The following is a 15,058-nucleotide window of genomic DNA, read 5'->3' on the forward strand; positions in this document are numbered from 1 at the left end:
GGTACAACTACCGGAACTCGTCAGCACCGTTGGAGTCAGCTTCGCGATATGCTCCACGCGTTGGTTGGGCCTTTTTGTCATCAACGATTAGGCGGCGAATGATGTGTGCGTACTGGAAACACGTATATGGCCCCTGTGAAGGATCTGATATACAACGATAAAAGTGGCAACCAATTTCTTATGAAGGTTGATATAAACATTGTCTAAGCCTCCCCCACAACCTTTAAACGTTCTTTCAGCCCTACATCTTAAACAAGGTTTTGAGAAACACGGTGCGATATGAGGTTGTAATTACTATTGTAAAATAGAAACTCGTTTGGTCCCATCCATAAAATGATCCACCACAGGGCCTACAACGCCACGGCTTGTGGTGATGGCTTCCTCGGCCCAGGTGTCTGGGCTGAGGGCTGTCGAGGCGGTTTCGACTTCACATGTGCGACAACCACTTCCTATAAGCCAAATACAGTGTCATCACAGATGTTTCTTTGCTAACTTGATGTTTCTCGAGCAGTGTCTTTCGAAGAAAGCATCTTATCTGTTCTTCCCTCTGCTCTGTTTCTTCTGCTTTCGATCCCAAGAACCGTCTATCTCCTGCGAACCCTGACAAAGCAAAGCGTCGATCAGCATACACACCAAAGCTTGTCAGTATAGCGCTTTTCAAAATTGCAAAATAAGGCCTCTAATCGAATTCCAATAGATTGTATCAAGTGCATATGCAGGCATCCAGGTTGGATGTCTAGCCCTCACAGCCTCCTCGCGACACCTCGACACAAGATTTTCCATCGCCGCCGCCGTTCTCAGCCTCGTCGCCGCATGCTGCATCGTCCTTCTTTCGCATATCGAGCACGTCAAATCCATTCGTCCATCCTTCCTCCTGACCTCGTATCTCTTCACCACTCTCCTTTTCGATGCCGCCCGTTTACGAACAGAATGGCTTCTCTCGGTGAATGTCGCGTACGCAGCGGTGCTCTCAACCTCGACAATCTTAAAGCTGGCGTTGCTGGTGTTGGAAAACATCGAAAAGAGGCGAATCTTGTTGGACTCGAACAAAAGCCCGTCAACGGAGAGCACGAGCGGGCCCTTCAACCGCGGCTTCTTCGTTTGGCTCAACTCGCTACTCATTACTGGCTGGGCGACAGTCTTGACACTCCACGATCTTCCCGCCATTTACGAAAAGCTTTCATCTGAAAAGCTTGCTGTGATTTTCTCGAAACGATGGGATAAGGGTATGTTTTACAGGTTATATCATCTTTATCCATTTCTCAGCTGACACGCCTATCCCAAGTCACTCGTGGCGGACGAAGAGCCTCTCTCTTTCTCAACACCGTTTGGATCCTCAAGCTCGAAATTGCCGGTATCGTGATTCCTCGTTTGGCCGTAGTTGCCTTGACAATTGCCCAGCCTTTCCTCGTATCTCAAGCGCTGCGATTTCTGTCCATGCCCAAGGATGAGCACTCTGACAATATCGGTTACGGCTTGATTGGTGCTTTTGCCTTTGTCTTCATCGGATCTGCTGTGCGTCATAAATTCATTTGATATATATATATATATACTGTGTAAGCTAATCATTCACATCAGATTTTGACGGCGTGGTACGAGCATCTTACTTTCCGAGTCGGCGCCATGATCCGAGGTGGCCTGATCGGTCTCATCTACCGCAAGATATTGAGGCTCTCAACCAGCGACTTAAACGAATCTTCTGCACTGGCTCTTATGGGCAACGACATTGAGACTCTAGCCGAACGTGCAAACGCTTTGCTCATCGAAGCGTATGCCAACTCTCTTACAGTCGGTCTTGCTGTCTATATGCTGTACGCGCAATTGGGTCCCGTTTGCGTTGCTCCAATTGTTATGGCTATTGGTAAGTGCTTCAACTGGGTCAGTTTCTATTCTCTTTAAATTACTCACAACTCATAGTCTCCATTGTGCTCTGCTGGTTTATTGGAAAAATTCTCGTCAAACGCCAGACCGTCTACCAAAAAGCAACGCAGGACCGCATCAATTTCACCTCCGAAGTGCTTGGCTCCATTAAAGCTGTCAAGATGCTGGGTTATACTGAGCGTTTCACCGACCTGCTCGAAGATAAGCGCGATCAGGATCTGAATGTTGGTAAACACTACCGAGAGATGATTGTATGGGCCAACACAGTCGGTAAGTCGACCTATCGTACTACATGTAGTAATAGCCTTTTCAAGAATTCAGTTCAACTTATCTCTGCGTTATTCACTAGGAAATGCCAACGTCAGCTTAACCCAGGCTGCCACCTTCGGAGCCTACGCCATTGTCGCCAAGCTCAGTAACAACCAGTCCTTCTCAGCATCGCAGGCCATCACTGCGCTGTCTATTCTCAACGTCATGGTAAACCCGCTCAGCTTCCTCCTCGGCAACATTTCGGCCGCCTACGCCGCCTTCGGGTGCTTCAAGCGTATCCAGGACTTCCTGCTGCTCGATGAAAGAATCGACAGCCGGCAGATAAGTCCGCAGCTGGGAGTCCCCGCAAAGAATGAGGAAGCCGAATCACGCAGAAGCAGCATGGAGCTCCGTCCGCTTGATCGTTATACCGAGGAAGGAGAGCGCATCTTTATTTCCGAGGGAGACTTCTCATGGAAAGAGAAGAAAGTACTGAGCAACATCAACGTATCTTTCTCGCAGACACAATCCGGATCTCTGACTACGATTGTTGGCCCGATCGGTTCAGGAAAATCGAGCTTGCTCAAGGCCATCCTTGGCGAAGCAGACTCGACCGGAGGAAGAATCTCACTGTCAACGCCGAGTATCGCTTTCTGCGACCAAACCCCCTGGGTGATGAATGCGACAATTAGAGATAACATTGTGGCCGAATCCGGTTTCTTCGAAGACAAATGGTTTGATACTGTCGTCGAAGCTTGCGATTTGGCTCAAGACTTTGCGCGGTTGCCGGACGGTGTTTCAACCGTTGTTGGAGACAAGGGAGTGAAGCTTAGCGGAGGTCAAAAGCAGAGACTTGTGAGTGATTCCATTACCATTTTGATGAAATATGTCTAATACCTCAAAGGCAATTGCGCGTGCCGTGTATGCCCGCAAGCCTGTCGCCATGTTTGACGATGTCTTCAGTGCATTGGACAAGACCACAGAACGCATCGTATTTGCTCGAGTATTCAGCAAAGACGGACTCCTCCGTCGCAGCCGCACCACTATCATTCTAGCAACTCATTCCGGTAAGGCCTAGAGTCATCACAATTCAACAACTCTTTAGACAACTTACTAAAGTATTCGTCTCTAGTCCACCTCCTGCCCAGCTCCGACCACATCATCGCCCTTGGCCAAGACGGTCAAGTTATCGAGCAAGGATCCTTCGCCAAACTTCGATCCAGCGGCAAATACATTCAGAGTCTCGACATTACCGATCCACACTCCGGTGACGATAGCAGTGATGAAGACAGCCCCAAGAAAGACGTTGTCGAGGAGATTAAGAACCTCGTTCAGGTCAGCGAAGAAGCCGAGCAAGAAAATGAAGCCGAGCAGCCGGTATCAAGCGACCGCAGCACGTTCAAATACTACTTCTCCGCGATGAGACCCCTGAGTTTGGCTGTGGGTGGTGCATATATCTTCGGTCAAGCTTTCTCTTCTGCCTTTAGGGGTAAGTGAATCCTAAAAAAAAGAAACACACAAATTATGATGCCCGACTTTTGTCTAATAATACGTTGTTTAGCCGTCTGGCTTACTTGGTGGGGTGATGGCCGAGGACGATCCAGCAATGATGTGGGTTACTGGCTGAGCATTTTCACTTTCATGGCCGTCATAGAAGCTGTTTTGATCTCACTCGCAATCATGTAAGTCTTGTCCCCATCACAAATTATCAATTATCAGCTGATTGACATTTTTACCAGGCATTTCTTATTGATTATTGGACCTACTGTCAGCAAGAAATTTCACACCAGAATCTTAAACGCAGTTATGAGGTAAATTGTGCACCTAAATGATTTCTTCATTTTCTTGAGTGATAGCTAACACTGATGATGCTAGGGCTCCAATGTCGTTTCTTTCTAACACTGACACTGGCTCGCTCATTAACCGGTAAATATCTCCCCCATTTCCATTTATGCAATGTTTCAAATTTCTAATATGCTATTTTTTAAAACAGATTCAGCCAAGACTTGCGCCTAGTAGATATTGACCTCCCCGTCAACCTCGCCATCTTCCTCTTCGGTAACCACTCTCCTTTCGCGCTTCCAAAGCCAATTACTCAACTAACTTGATAATCACTTTAGATGTCATGACTTGCATCAGTGTCACCGGACTGGCCGTTGGAGCAGTCAGTTACTTCGCTGCCGCCCTCCCCTTCATTATCGTCATCCTCCTCCTCATCCAGCGATTTTATGTGCGAACCTCCAAACAACTTCGTATTCTAGAGTGAGTATTGGAACCGCTCTCCTCTTGCACATCTTAGTTACTAATCTTCCCATCTTTATAGAATTGAACACAAAGCGCCGCTGTACTCGCACTTCCTCGAGTCTATCAATGGCCTCGCCACAATCCGCTCCTTTGGCTGGACTCTCCCCTACTCCACCAAGACCCTCTCCCTCCTCGATAGCGCACAGAAACCCTCATATCTTCTCAACTGCATTCAACGATGGCTTACACTGGTCCTTGACTTGGTCGTTGCGATCCTCACCATCTTGCTCGTCGTCTTTGCCGTAACGCTAAGAGGAAAACTGAATCCCTCACTTCTGGGCATTGCATTGGTCAATATGATGAGCCTAGGTCTTAATCTCAAGGGCATCATCCTGGCATGGTCTCAGCTAGAAACCTCTCTCGGAGCCGTCACTCGCATCAAGACCTTTGAAGAAACAACTCCCTCCGAGCTACTCCCCCACGAAAATTACACTCCCCCCGAGGAATGGCCTTCTCAGGGCTCCCTCGAATTCGTCGACTTATCCGTACAATATGAGTATGTGTAAATCCATTTCATCTTCTTGCAGTCAACAGGCTAATCCATTTACCGCAGTTCTACTGCCCACCCCGTCCTCCGTAACATCTCATTCACCATCCGTCCAGGCGAAAAGCTCGGCCTCGTCGGTCGCAGCGGCAGCGGCAAAAGCTCTCTCATCCAAGCTCTCTTCCGCATGGCCAACACTCCTACCGGCCAAATCCTCCTTGATGGCCAAGACATCACGAAAATCCCCAAGCCCCTCATCCGCCAGAAACTCAGCTGCCTCACCCAGGATCCTTTCCTCTTTACAAACACGATCCGGTTCAACGCCGACCCGCTCGGCGTTCACTCCGATGAGGCCATCGCCGACGCTCTTCAGCGAGCCGCCATCTGGGACGTCATCATCTCAAAAATTGACGCTGGTAAAAACCCCCTCGACGAGAAAATGGACGAGAATTTCTTCTCTCACGGACAGCGGCAGCTGTTCTGTCTGGGAAGAGCACTCCTGAAGAAGAGCAGTATCCTCATCCTGGATGAGCCCACCAGCAAGTATGTTTATCTTATTTCCAAAAAGACTAAAAGAAAAAGAGAAAGAAAGAAAAAAGAAACTAATTGGTCTGACTAGCATCGATAACCAAACCGACGCGCAAATCCAACGTGTCATCAAATCCGAGTTCAAAGACCGCACAGTCATCATGATTGCCCACCGCCTTGACTCATTACTTGAATTCGATACAATTGCTGTGCTTGAAGAAGGTTCGCTGGCAGAGATTGGCACTCCCAAAGAACTATTAATGGAAGACGGTGGTGTTTTTGCGCAGCTGTATGATTCTGATAAAACTAATAAGAGGAGGAGATCAGACGAAATCTCACGAGAATAATCTTTCTTTTAGACGATTTACGACTTTACGCGTTATCATTAAGCGAGCATGATTTACAGTTTGAACATGGATACAAAAGATCATAGTTAGAATATAATTTCTCTTCTTTCATTTAAAGATTATCTAAGTTGTTCCATCCAAATCAATGCTCTCCAATATTTTGCATAAGCCAAATACGCCTTGCTACTTTCTTTCATATGCGATAGTAAATTCCAAAAAATATCTTTTCTAGATCCAAAAACTCTACAACATCATTATCACAACTGCGTAGCCAAACTTCGAGTGCAGCCCTCATATCGATTCACTATCAGCGTAGCATATATGTAAGATCCGGGATATCCCGTAAAAGTTTAGCCACGGTTTCCTCATCTTCAGCACTCAAACTAAGTCGGACCGGCGAAGATTGCATAGGCGACGCACCGGCAGACATTGTATGCGCGTGGCGAGTAGGCGTGGCTTGGGGCGGCGTCATCGGTTTAGATAGCGGGCTGGAGAACAGTGGTGTTGATGGTGTCTTGGCCCCTCGTTTAAAGGGCTTGGCAAGCGTCTGGCCCAGATGCCAAGACAAGGGTCGCTTGCTGGCTTTCTCTATCTTTGGCGATGCAACTCTGGGGCTTTCAAACGCCGTTTCGAACTGAAAAGCGGACTGGGGATCGATGCTGTTACGGCTGCTGCCAAAAGCTACCTCGTCCTCGGTGAAAGATGGTGAGTCAATAGGTGTAGCGGTCATCATCTCGCCCCAATCATCATCACCATCCTCGTCTTGGCTTATGGGCAGAGTGGGCGGGATCTTAATAGGTGTGGGAATATGCCCCCGTGTATGAAGCGGCGGCGGCTCAAGAGCTAACGACTGTCGAGCCGAGTTGACTTTAGGCTCTTTAGGTGGTTGCATTTCTCGCTCATCTAGATTCTGAAATTCATTGGCCAAGGGATGTCTGGCAACCGCTGGCGAGGGTGGAACACTGCTCGTCCAGCCAAATGACGATGCGGTAGGTGATGGAGCGGCTGACTTCACGGTCATTGAGGAATTTCTCGAATGCCTCCCCAAAAACTCTCCAATCTCTACAGGTGCTGTCGAATTCCAGTTGAACATGACTGCGCCAGATCCACCAAGGCGTCTACCCAGGACCACACGTCCAGTGATGGAATCTTCTTCCATCCATCTCCTCACAGTCTGAGTAGTACGATCTCGAATTTGTGATCCGGACCAGCCGACACGTACATAATTATCATCGTCTCCCAAGTCATGCTTTCTCTTTGATCCAAATCGAGAGATTCGGTACCACGCCTTGCGCTCACTGCTAGAAGCAAAGGTGTCGTCTATGATAACATCCGGAACAAGTTCTGCTTCAGTCGTAATAGCAGGCGTCGACGGAAACAAGTCATCAAGCTTGGTGAGATCGACAGGGTATGATATACCCAAATCTTTCAACACCCAGGGTGTCTCTTGCTCAGCTGGCTGAGAGTGCAAAGAGGTGGATGGCGGTTTTAACTCTTTAGTTTCCCCTACAGCTGGCGACGCGAGAATTTCATCTTGCGATTCCCGACGCGGGTGCTGAGGTTCTGCAACCGTCTCATTTTTGATAGGCGGCGGCAGCTGGCCACCTTCCGGTTCTGGAACAACTGCACAATCATCAGTCGATTGCACAGTTGCTATTGGCTGCTCCTCTCTCGTTTCAAGTCCAATTGGAATACCAATTATATCCTCCTTCTGAACGGATTCATCAGTCGTAAATGACGGTTTGTCGGGCTCCATGTCACACACTTCATGCTTAACGTCAATCACCGGTATCTCGACGTCGAGAGGCGAGTCAGGTTGTTCAAGCTGAATAGCTGGGATCCCGTCTAGAGCCGGCGCTTCCGGCGTCACTTCAGCACCCCAAGCATCCTCGGCAGCATCAATATCCAATGACGGTACCACGGCCGGATCCTTGCTCTTCAAATGATCCTCTCTCTGTAATTGGTGTCCGTCTCCAAGGCTGATGGCAGAATCCACGACTCGATCGTCCCCGGACGTCTCAGAAGCTCTCCTCGCTCTTGGCTTTCTTTCCTCGTTTTCTAGCGTCGCCGTGTCCAATCTTTGCAAGGCCACCTCTTTCCAGGGATCCGGCGACAAGGACCTCACCGACGGCGCCATCTGCAATGGCTGCAGCCCAGGACTTCTCCCCCATCCAGGACTCTCCTTGCCGCTGGCGCTGCCGTCGGCACCACCGCCATTCCACCCACCCCACGCATCGTCGTCCTCGAATCCCGGCGATCGTGACGGTGCAGGCGAGCGAGAGTTGCGTCGAGGGAAAAGGCTGTCGGCAGAGAAATGCGCATTCTGGGGCGCGGCTGGGAGCTCTATTTTTGCTGGAGAGTCTGCAGCCCACGGCGAACCCCAGGGATCTTCCATTCCAGGCGACTTGGCATGTCGCGATGCCAAGCGATTGATGTAGAGAGAGGGGAGCCGATACGCAAAAAGATATTAAATTATGGCGCTAGATATCATAAACCGAGCCGTAACATTGCGAGCCTTGCCGTCGGGATCGAATTCCGATATTATGCGAGCAATCTCGCTTCTCCTAGGACGGTAATAGATTGTCCCTCCAAGGACAATTGGAGATAGGGCGGATAGGAGCTGTGGAAGTGATCGGATGGCGTCGGTAGTTTCGCAAAAAGTTATCGCAATGATCTAAAAGTCCCAACAAGGTTCTCACCTCATCATCTGGCATTCCTTGTATAAGCTGCGGTGAGAGTCGATTGAAGAGAGAGAGAGACAGAAAATAGGCGTTTGAAGGTTTAGTCGGAACAATAATAGGCGCCGGCGCTTCAGGGGGTCCAAGGACCTGCCTTAGCGAACTGCCTATATTTTACCTGCCCCGCGCTTCCGCGTCATCCACACACCCATATGGAATCCTACCAACGGTACACTTACGATAGGGCAGCGGCTTGGCTACTCCATCAATAAGGACTCTAAAAAAAAGTCACATCCGCGAGACAGTAAATTTGATATTGGATCTCCTTCCAAAGAGAAGGTAGGTGGGGCTGCTCTTCGGCGCCCCCAATAGAATTGCCTTGCTTGCTATTCCCTACATACAATACATGCCAAACTGTATCGTCAATAAAATACAGTACTCCGCCCTTCTAGCCATGCCATGCAAACAAATAAGCCCGGCCCAAAGCTCACAGCCAGCTTGAGAAGTCTCAAAATAACTGGCTTAGTCTACTATCGTCCAAAGAACTCCATGCTAAGTTGGTTTCGTCAAATCGTAACACGAGAATGCTGCCCGCGACCTCCAAACATTACCATATCGCCTCATAGCGAGATCTCGTGGCCGGGCTTCAGCTCCCATTCCTTGATTCGACCGACACCTTTCTTCTCCGCAACATGCTCAATGGTGTTTTTGACTTCCAATCGGGAAGCGCTGTCTCTAAACTGATGAAAGATAAAATCCACAATGCCGACCTTGGAAAGAGCCTTGTTGTCTAAAATGGCCTGCTTGACGTCGTTCAAAAGCTCAGGTTTGACCAATTTACCTGGGGCTGAGTTCGAACCACTCGCACTACCCAGCGCGGCAAACGCGTTTGTCGGGACAGGCGGAAGAGCTTTGGCATCATTATCAGATTTGACAGTCTTTGCGGCCTTGCCCTTGGCAGCCTTGGTAACAGGTTCTGGCTCCCAGTATTTGGTTGAAAAGGGGTCAATGTCCCATTGCATGTCAAATCCATCTTGGACAAATATTAGCTTAGTCCGGAGACGGATTCTTGATACCAATGATAACTCACCATGGATAAACTCCATCTTCTTGTCGTGTAATGCCAGGGCTGGGCCTTTTCGATTCTGGTCCTCAAAACACGGGCCTATGATTTCGGGCTGTAGAGTATCCGCAAATATTCTTCTGGAGACACCAACATCTTCAGAATCATCGAGGAAGCCATCCATGTCGTCCTCATCATCCAGTTCCTCTTCCTCATCCTCCATGTCAAGATCTTCGCCCTCTTCTTCATCCTGCCATTCGGCCTCTGAGTCATAATCATAGTCCAGTGGCAGTCGACGGGCCATGGATCTTCGCGCTAGCTTATACATGTTTCCTTTGCCGAGGGCAAAGGATTTGAAGGTTACTGTACCGTAGTAAGGCGGGCGCACGTCCTGTGAGAAAGCAATTACTTTCAATGGGATTTTGCTTAGCCCCGTTCGGATTTCCGTGAAAATGTTGCTAGCATCTGCACTGCCGTTCTTTTCTGAGTTTTGTGCAGCCTTATATGCAGTCTCCATAATGTGTCTGACTGGCTGATGTAGTTTGCCGCGAGAAGGAGGGAGACTGGAGAAGGAGAAGACGTCCACAGGGTCGAATTTGAGAGGAGCACCGCTATTCTGTTGCTGGTTCATGATATGGTCGTCCAAGGCCTTTGATTTCGCTTCTTGAATCGCCTTATCCATCAGTGATATCGTTGGTGCTAATCGGGCGTTTGCTTTGACAAAGAACGGCTTGAACATCTTTGAATATTCTGAGGCTGTTGGTTTCTCCTCTGCCACCGATGATTTGACCTTGGCGGGGCTATTATCTTTCGCCGCATCGTCTCCTTCAACCTTCTTAGGAGTGCTAGGGATCTTGAAGAAGCTTCCTAGCGTCTTTTGACTTCTGGCCTTTCGATCCTTTTCCTCCTGAATGCGCTGTAGCTCCTCTTCTTTCTTTCTCTTCTTGTCAGCCTTGATACGATCTTCCTCCTCCTTTAATTTTCGCTTTTCTTCCTTCTCCTTTGCCCGCACTGCCTTTTCCTCCTCCTTCTTGGCTTTTTCTTCTTCCTTTTTTGCCTTATCAGCAGCTTTTTCCTCTTCCTTCTTGAGCTTTTCTTCCTCTTTCTTGGCCTTGTCCGCAGCCTTTTCGGCCGCTTGTGCTAATGCTTTCTCCTCGCGCTCCTTTTTTTTCTCGGCAAGCTCCTTATCCCGGGCTTCTTTTTCTGCTGGAGTTAGACGCTTCCGTTTCGGTGGTGGATTGGCATTTGTAGCAGATTTCGAGCTTGATTGTGGCGCGGATGTTCCTGATGTCTCTTGATTCGTAGTTTCTGGTGATGTTGACAGTGAGAATAGATCTTGTGCTAATAGCGTATCGTCGCCTGCTTCTGATAGAGCTGGAGATGATAAAGGAGAAGATGGACATTGGGCGGCTGACACACATATCAGTACCGTCTTAGAAATAAAGATGAGCTCTTGGCTTAATACTCACAATCATCTTCAGGTTCTTGGATGTTCACAGGCGGGATGTTCTTAACATCTTCCGCCAGTTCAACTTTGCCTGGCTCAGCAGAGAACTCATCGTGATTTCTCTTTCGGCCAGAGGATTCTGACTCTCTGACGTTATGTGATACCTCCAGAAGAGGCATTGTTATTCGTTCCGTGGTTTAGAAGACTTGACAAAACTTTGAAGAAAGCGTTTGTATTCGTTTGGTCAGTAAAACACAGCTCTGGTGTTGCATTCGCCGTGCCGCTGCATGTACAATGACACGGGCATGCAAAAGGAGGGGAGAGGTTCGAGATTAGTCGATGCAGGCGAGATTTAGGCACCAATCTAGGCCCAGAAATTGTCCAGAGAATAAAGCACAGAAGCCGTATTCACCTGGGGTCCGGACACAAGGGGAGGAGCAATTGTGTGACTGCGGAGGATTGGTGGCAAAGGCGGCACTGTGCAACGACGAGGTTGTATAGATTGTTGAATGTCGCGATGGCTCTAGAGACTAAAGACGCGTAAATTTGGCGCTTCCACGCGTTAATCGCTAAAGAGAAGTCCTAACTAGTGCGGCTAAAGATCGGAGAGATGGCACCAAAGGCTTGCATCCTACCATTCTAGTCGATACTAAAACCAACCCCACCACTCCATCCATACTCTGTAACAGTGAATTGTGATAGAATGGAATAGCGTAAGACACTTGAGAGCATGTGATATTGTCGCAAGAGTTTATCATATTGTGGCTTTAGAGATCACGAGCAGCATCGACATGCTAATTTGTCCATGCATACTCCGTAAATTGAGGCAAATTGAGTACATATAGGTATTCGTTACTCGTACACTGCTTTTTCGACTGCTGGATCTGCCTACCATACCGTCGTAGACCCCGAGGTTTATCAAAATCTAATATCACTATTCATCCGAGAGAGTAGACATTTATTAATATAACAAGGTACTTATTTAGTATGAATTAAAGCCACTTTGTGTTTGTTCTGCGTTTTCTAATTTCACCGGTATAAAGAGTGATGCTTGCCGTGCACCGTCTTCAAGGAATGGATGACGACAAAATTACCAAAACAACGTTATGCAAATAAATTAACCACGGAAAACCCCTCTCAACACCTTACGAGAGAATATACTCGTCAAAAATCACCCGATGGAAGGGAAAATAAGAGAGGTTATTATTTATTAACCATTACGTCATGCTATATTCTCTTTTCAACTGCCTTTCTCGGGCATATCAAAAAATACGGTTTTTGTTTTCTCTCCCGAGTCATCCATGCTTTCCGCCGCCTCGCTCAGCCAGCCAAGCTTAATTTCAGAAGCGAAAGTATATTAGATAATAAAAAAAAATTCGAGATGTCCAAAGCAGAACGGCTCTCCTTAGCGACTGTAGATTCCTTCCTCCATGCTCAAATTGGTATGAACATATCCAAACGCCAAACAATGCGAGTAATAAAGCTATAGAAAAGAACATAATAAACAAAAGCGAATGATTTTTTGCTGTTAACAGTGATTAATACATAGCGAACGGAAGGTGGCTGAGGCGGCGTCGATCTATCGTCACGGAACGGTGTGGTATATGCTGAATATGCGATTTCCTCTCTCCGCCAATCGATGATTATCAATCGGGGTTGGCAATGTAAAGGCGCTGCGATGTAAGAGTGGCTGTTCGCTCGTCCACGCTTCCTCGTCTCTTCAGCTCTTCAGGTGATTTGACGCTCTTTTCTCTTGTGAGGGCAGAGTGCATCAGAGATTTGCTCGCAAGCCTTGGGGCCGTTCCCAGCTCGCCAACGTTGTCAGCGCGCTCAGCGCTGCTTCCGCTATGCGTGCTCTGAGCTCTACCGCTGGCATTGTCGTCGATGACAGGCATGGTGTCTTCGGGCTGTTCAACCAGGCTTCCGGCCCTTTCGGGAGTATCGCCGGGGCTCCATCTCCGTCCAGGCTGAGTTCCCGCTCCGGTGATAGTGCCTGAAGAGGCTCGGTAAGAGACGTTGCGGCGACTACTGCTACCAACGCTGCTTCGTCCACTACTTCCCGTCCTGCGGTGGTGCGAGCGCGACGCATAGTTGTCCTCTTCCTCGCTACTCTCCCCTTCCACCTCGGTGGCGCTCAGGCGCATCGGCACTCCTCCAACACCAACATGATTTTCGTTGGCATATCCAACCACAGGCGTCTTCCCGTGATGGCGGATTTTGGCGGCGACTTTCCCGGTTGCGCTAATGCCCGTGCTCGTGCGGCCACCTGACGAAGATCCAGCTGAGCCAGCCCCTCGGCTCCCTCCGCTGACCTCCAAGTTGGCGCGCTTTTTGGCAGCACGCTGCTGGGCGGCCAGCCTGGGGTCTTCGTACTGGGCGCGATCACACCATACTGTTGCTTTTTGCTTGCGCAGGAGAGCTACATAGCCGGTTGCTTGGGGCTGTCCAAAGGAGCGATTAGAGATGGAGCGTCGGAGGTCCGAGTTGGACGAGGTTCGGTACGCAGCGGGCGGCTGTATGCTCGAGTTGCTGAACGTGCTGACAGAGGGCGATCGCCGGTTGTTGAACTGCTGATTCGACATTTGGTGCGACAAAAGCATGGGCGGGGGGTGCTGAGGCTGCGCTGGAAAGACGTTGGAAGACGTTGTTCGCGAGCGGGAGTGGCTATAGACGCCTCCCTGGTCCATTTTCCTGCCCGGCAAGCGGTAGCCTGATCGGCCTAGACGCGAGCTCTTCTCTCCCCTGTTGACGTTTGGCGATAGCCGTCAGGAGAGAGAAAAGTCGAGCTCGTGGTGTTGCAGTATCCGCGGTCAGTGGGGGAAGATGCCGGCTGTTGGGAGTCCCAGCAGCGAAGTTCCCGAGCGAGGCTGACGTCTCCGGCCGCCAGGGTCCGGCCCAAAAAGAAAACAAAAAGGTATAGTCTGCTTCTGAGAACAGCAGTCCAGAGTCGTGCAGGCTAGAAGAGAGCTGCCGCACAAAGAGGATGCAGATTCATGGCAAGAAGATACAGAAGAGAAGTGGGAGGGAGGGTGAGATATTTGATGTGACTTTGCGTGGAGCCAATGCACTTTGGCGACTTAGCGCTGCAAAGTCCCACCGCAGAGCCTAGAACGGCACCTAAGCGCAAGGTTCTAGCCAGCTGAACCAGCCTGTGCAGTTGGGGGTGATGGCGCGCTAGCGGGCCTGGGGAGGGGAAAGGCTGCAGGCGTTGGCGGGCAAGGATTACTCGTGCATTCCAATCCTGCGGCCTCTCAAGATGCTGCGAGAGGCACCAGATGGCGACGATGGAATCATCCAGCGGGCTTCAGGAGACTGGCCTGAACAGTTTTTCTGCATTGCAAGCGTGGCTCAGCGGATTGGCAGCTATTGCTCCCCTCAATGGCTTGCGGAACACTCGATAGACAAACAGAGGCGAGAAGAGAGAAATCGAGTATACAGAGGGGCCCCTCTGGCTAGCTGCCCCATGGTGAGAAACGTATGCAGCCCGCTTGCGACATCGCGTGTTCATTAGCGGTAAACTATTCGAGCTTACAGCATGGCGCTTCCTCGGCGTGGGAACAGGCTCGAGATTTGATCCGATGGCACAGCGCCAGAAAGAGCCAAACAGGGGATAGGGCACATAAGGCTCTGGCACTGACGTTGATATGGCAGAAGACTGCAGGAGTCGATACTACTGTACGATACAATAACGTTGCACTCGCTAAAAGTCAGACTGCCGAGCAGCCAGCATGAAACGATTTTACCTTTAACTTGAGCCGCTCAACAGCGTGATTCACATAAATTGCCTTCCGTGCTTCGGCTGCATCTGTCATGTTTGGCTTTGATGCCATCCCACGCTTCTCAAAAGCCAAAAAAGACAACCAGAAGAGCATAACTTCCCAATTGGGCGAAACCAAATTTCCCCCGTTTCATTTATCCAATCAAGGGGCTCTTGATTAAGGCCTGCCAGCGTTTCAATGTCATAACTGAAGCGAAACAAATCTGAGGGAAAAACGCCTCGGCAAATACCCATCAGGGTATGAAATCTGCCTTGCCAGGGCGCCGGCGTCTTTCCATTTTTTGTGGAGGAGCCTCTTT

The 15,058-nt window shown here is 49.4% G+C and overlaps 4 protein-coding genes across 4 annotated transcripts; 1 reads left to right on the forward strand and 3 right to left on the reverse strand.

The window, feature by feature from the left end:
- Positions 1-333: 333 nt before the first annotated feature.
- TrAFT101_008724 (uncharacterized protein) lies at positions 334-5,864 on the forward strand (the record flags this gene model as incomplete). Its single annotated transcript, XM_066128412.1, has 17 exons — positions 334-433; positions 512-645; positions 698-1,226; positions 1,286-1,515; positions 1,579-1,861; positions 1,918-2,151; positions 2,231-2,985; positions 3,035-3,197; positions 3,263-3,619; positions 3,692-3,812; positions 3,870-3,941; positions 4,006-4,056; positions 4,124-4,188; positions 4,251-4,392; positions 4,454-4,930; positions 4,988-5,461; positions 5,538-5,864. 17 exons carry the CDS (start codon positions 334-336, stop codon positions 5,791-5,793), a joined length of 4,443 nt encoding a protein of 1,480 aa, XP_065984530.1. The 3' UTR covers positions 5,794-5,864.
- Positions 5,865-5,893: 29 nt separating this feature from the next.
- On the reverse strand, positions 5,894-8,551 carry TrAFT101_008725 (uncharacterized protein). Its single transcript, XM_024907923.2, has one exon. It carries the CDS (start codon positions 8,186-8,188, stop codon positions 6,101-6,103), a length of 2,088 nt encoding a protein of 695 aa, XP_024761852.2. The 5' UTR covers positions 8,189-8,551; the 3' UTR covers positions 5,894-6,100.
- A 322-nt stretch (positions 8,552-8,873) lies between these two features.
- TrAFT101_008726 (uncharacterized protein) lies at positions 8,874-11,503 on the reverse strand. Its single transcript, XM_024910949.2, has 3 exons — positions 11,004-11,503; positions 9,562-10,944; positions 8,874-9,504 (listed from the first exon to the last, which is right to left on the reverse strand). Exons 1-3 carry the CDS (start codon positions 11,158-11,160, stop codon positions 9,092-9,094), a joined length of 1,953 nt encoding a protein of 650 aa, XP_024761851.2. The 5' UTR covers positions 11,161-11,503; the 3' UTR covers positions 8,874-9,091.
- A 600-nt stretch (positions 11,504-12,103) lies between these two features.
- TrAFT101_008727 (uncharacterized protein) lies at positions 12,104-14,063 on the reverse strand. The gene has a single exon (XM_024907922.2). The coding sequence runs from the start codon at positions 13,666-13,668 to the stop codon at positions 12,628-12,630; it is 1,041 nt and encodes a 346-aa protein (XP_024761849.1). The 5' UTR covers positions 13,669-14,063; the 3' UTR covers positions 12,104-12,627.
- Between the last annotated feature and the right edge of the window lie 995 nt (positions 14,064-15,058).

Source organism: Trichoderma asperellum, chromosome 5 (assembly GCF_020647865.1).
Source record: "Trichoderma asperellum chromosome 5, complete sequence".
Classification (NCBI taxonomy): Eukaryota; Fungi; Ascomycota; class Sordariomycetes; order Hypocreales; family Hypocreaceae; genus Trichoderma; species Trichoderma asperellum.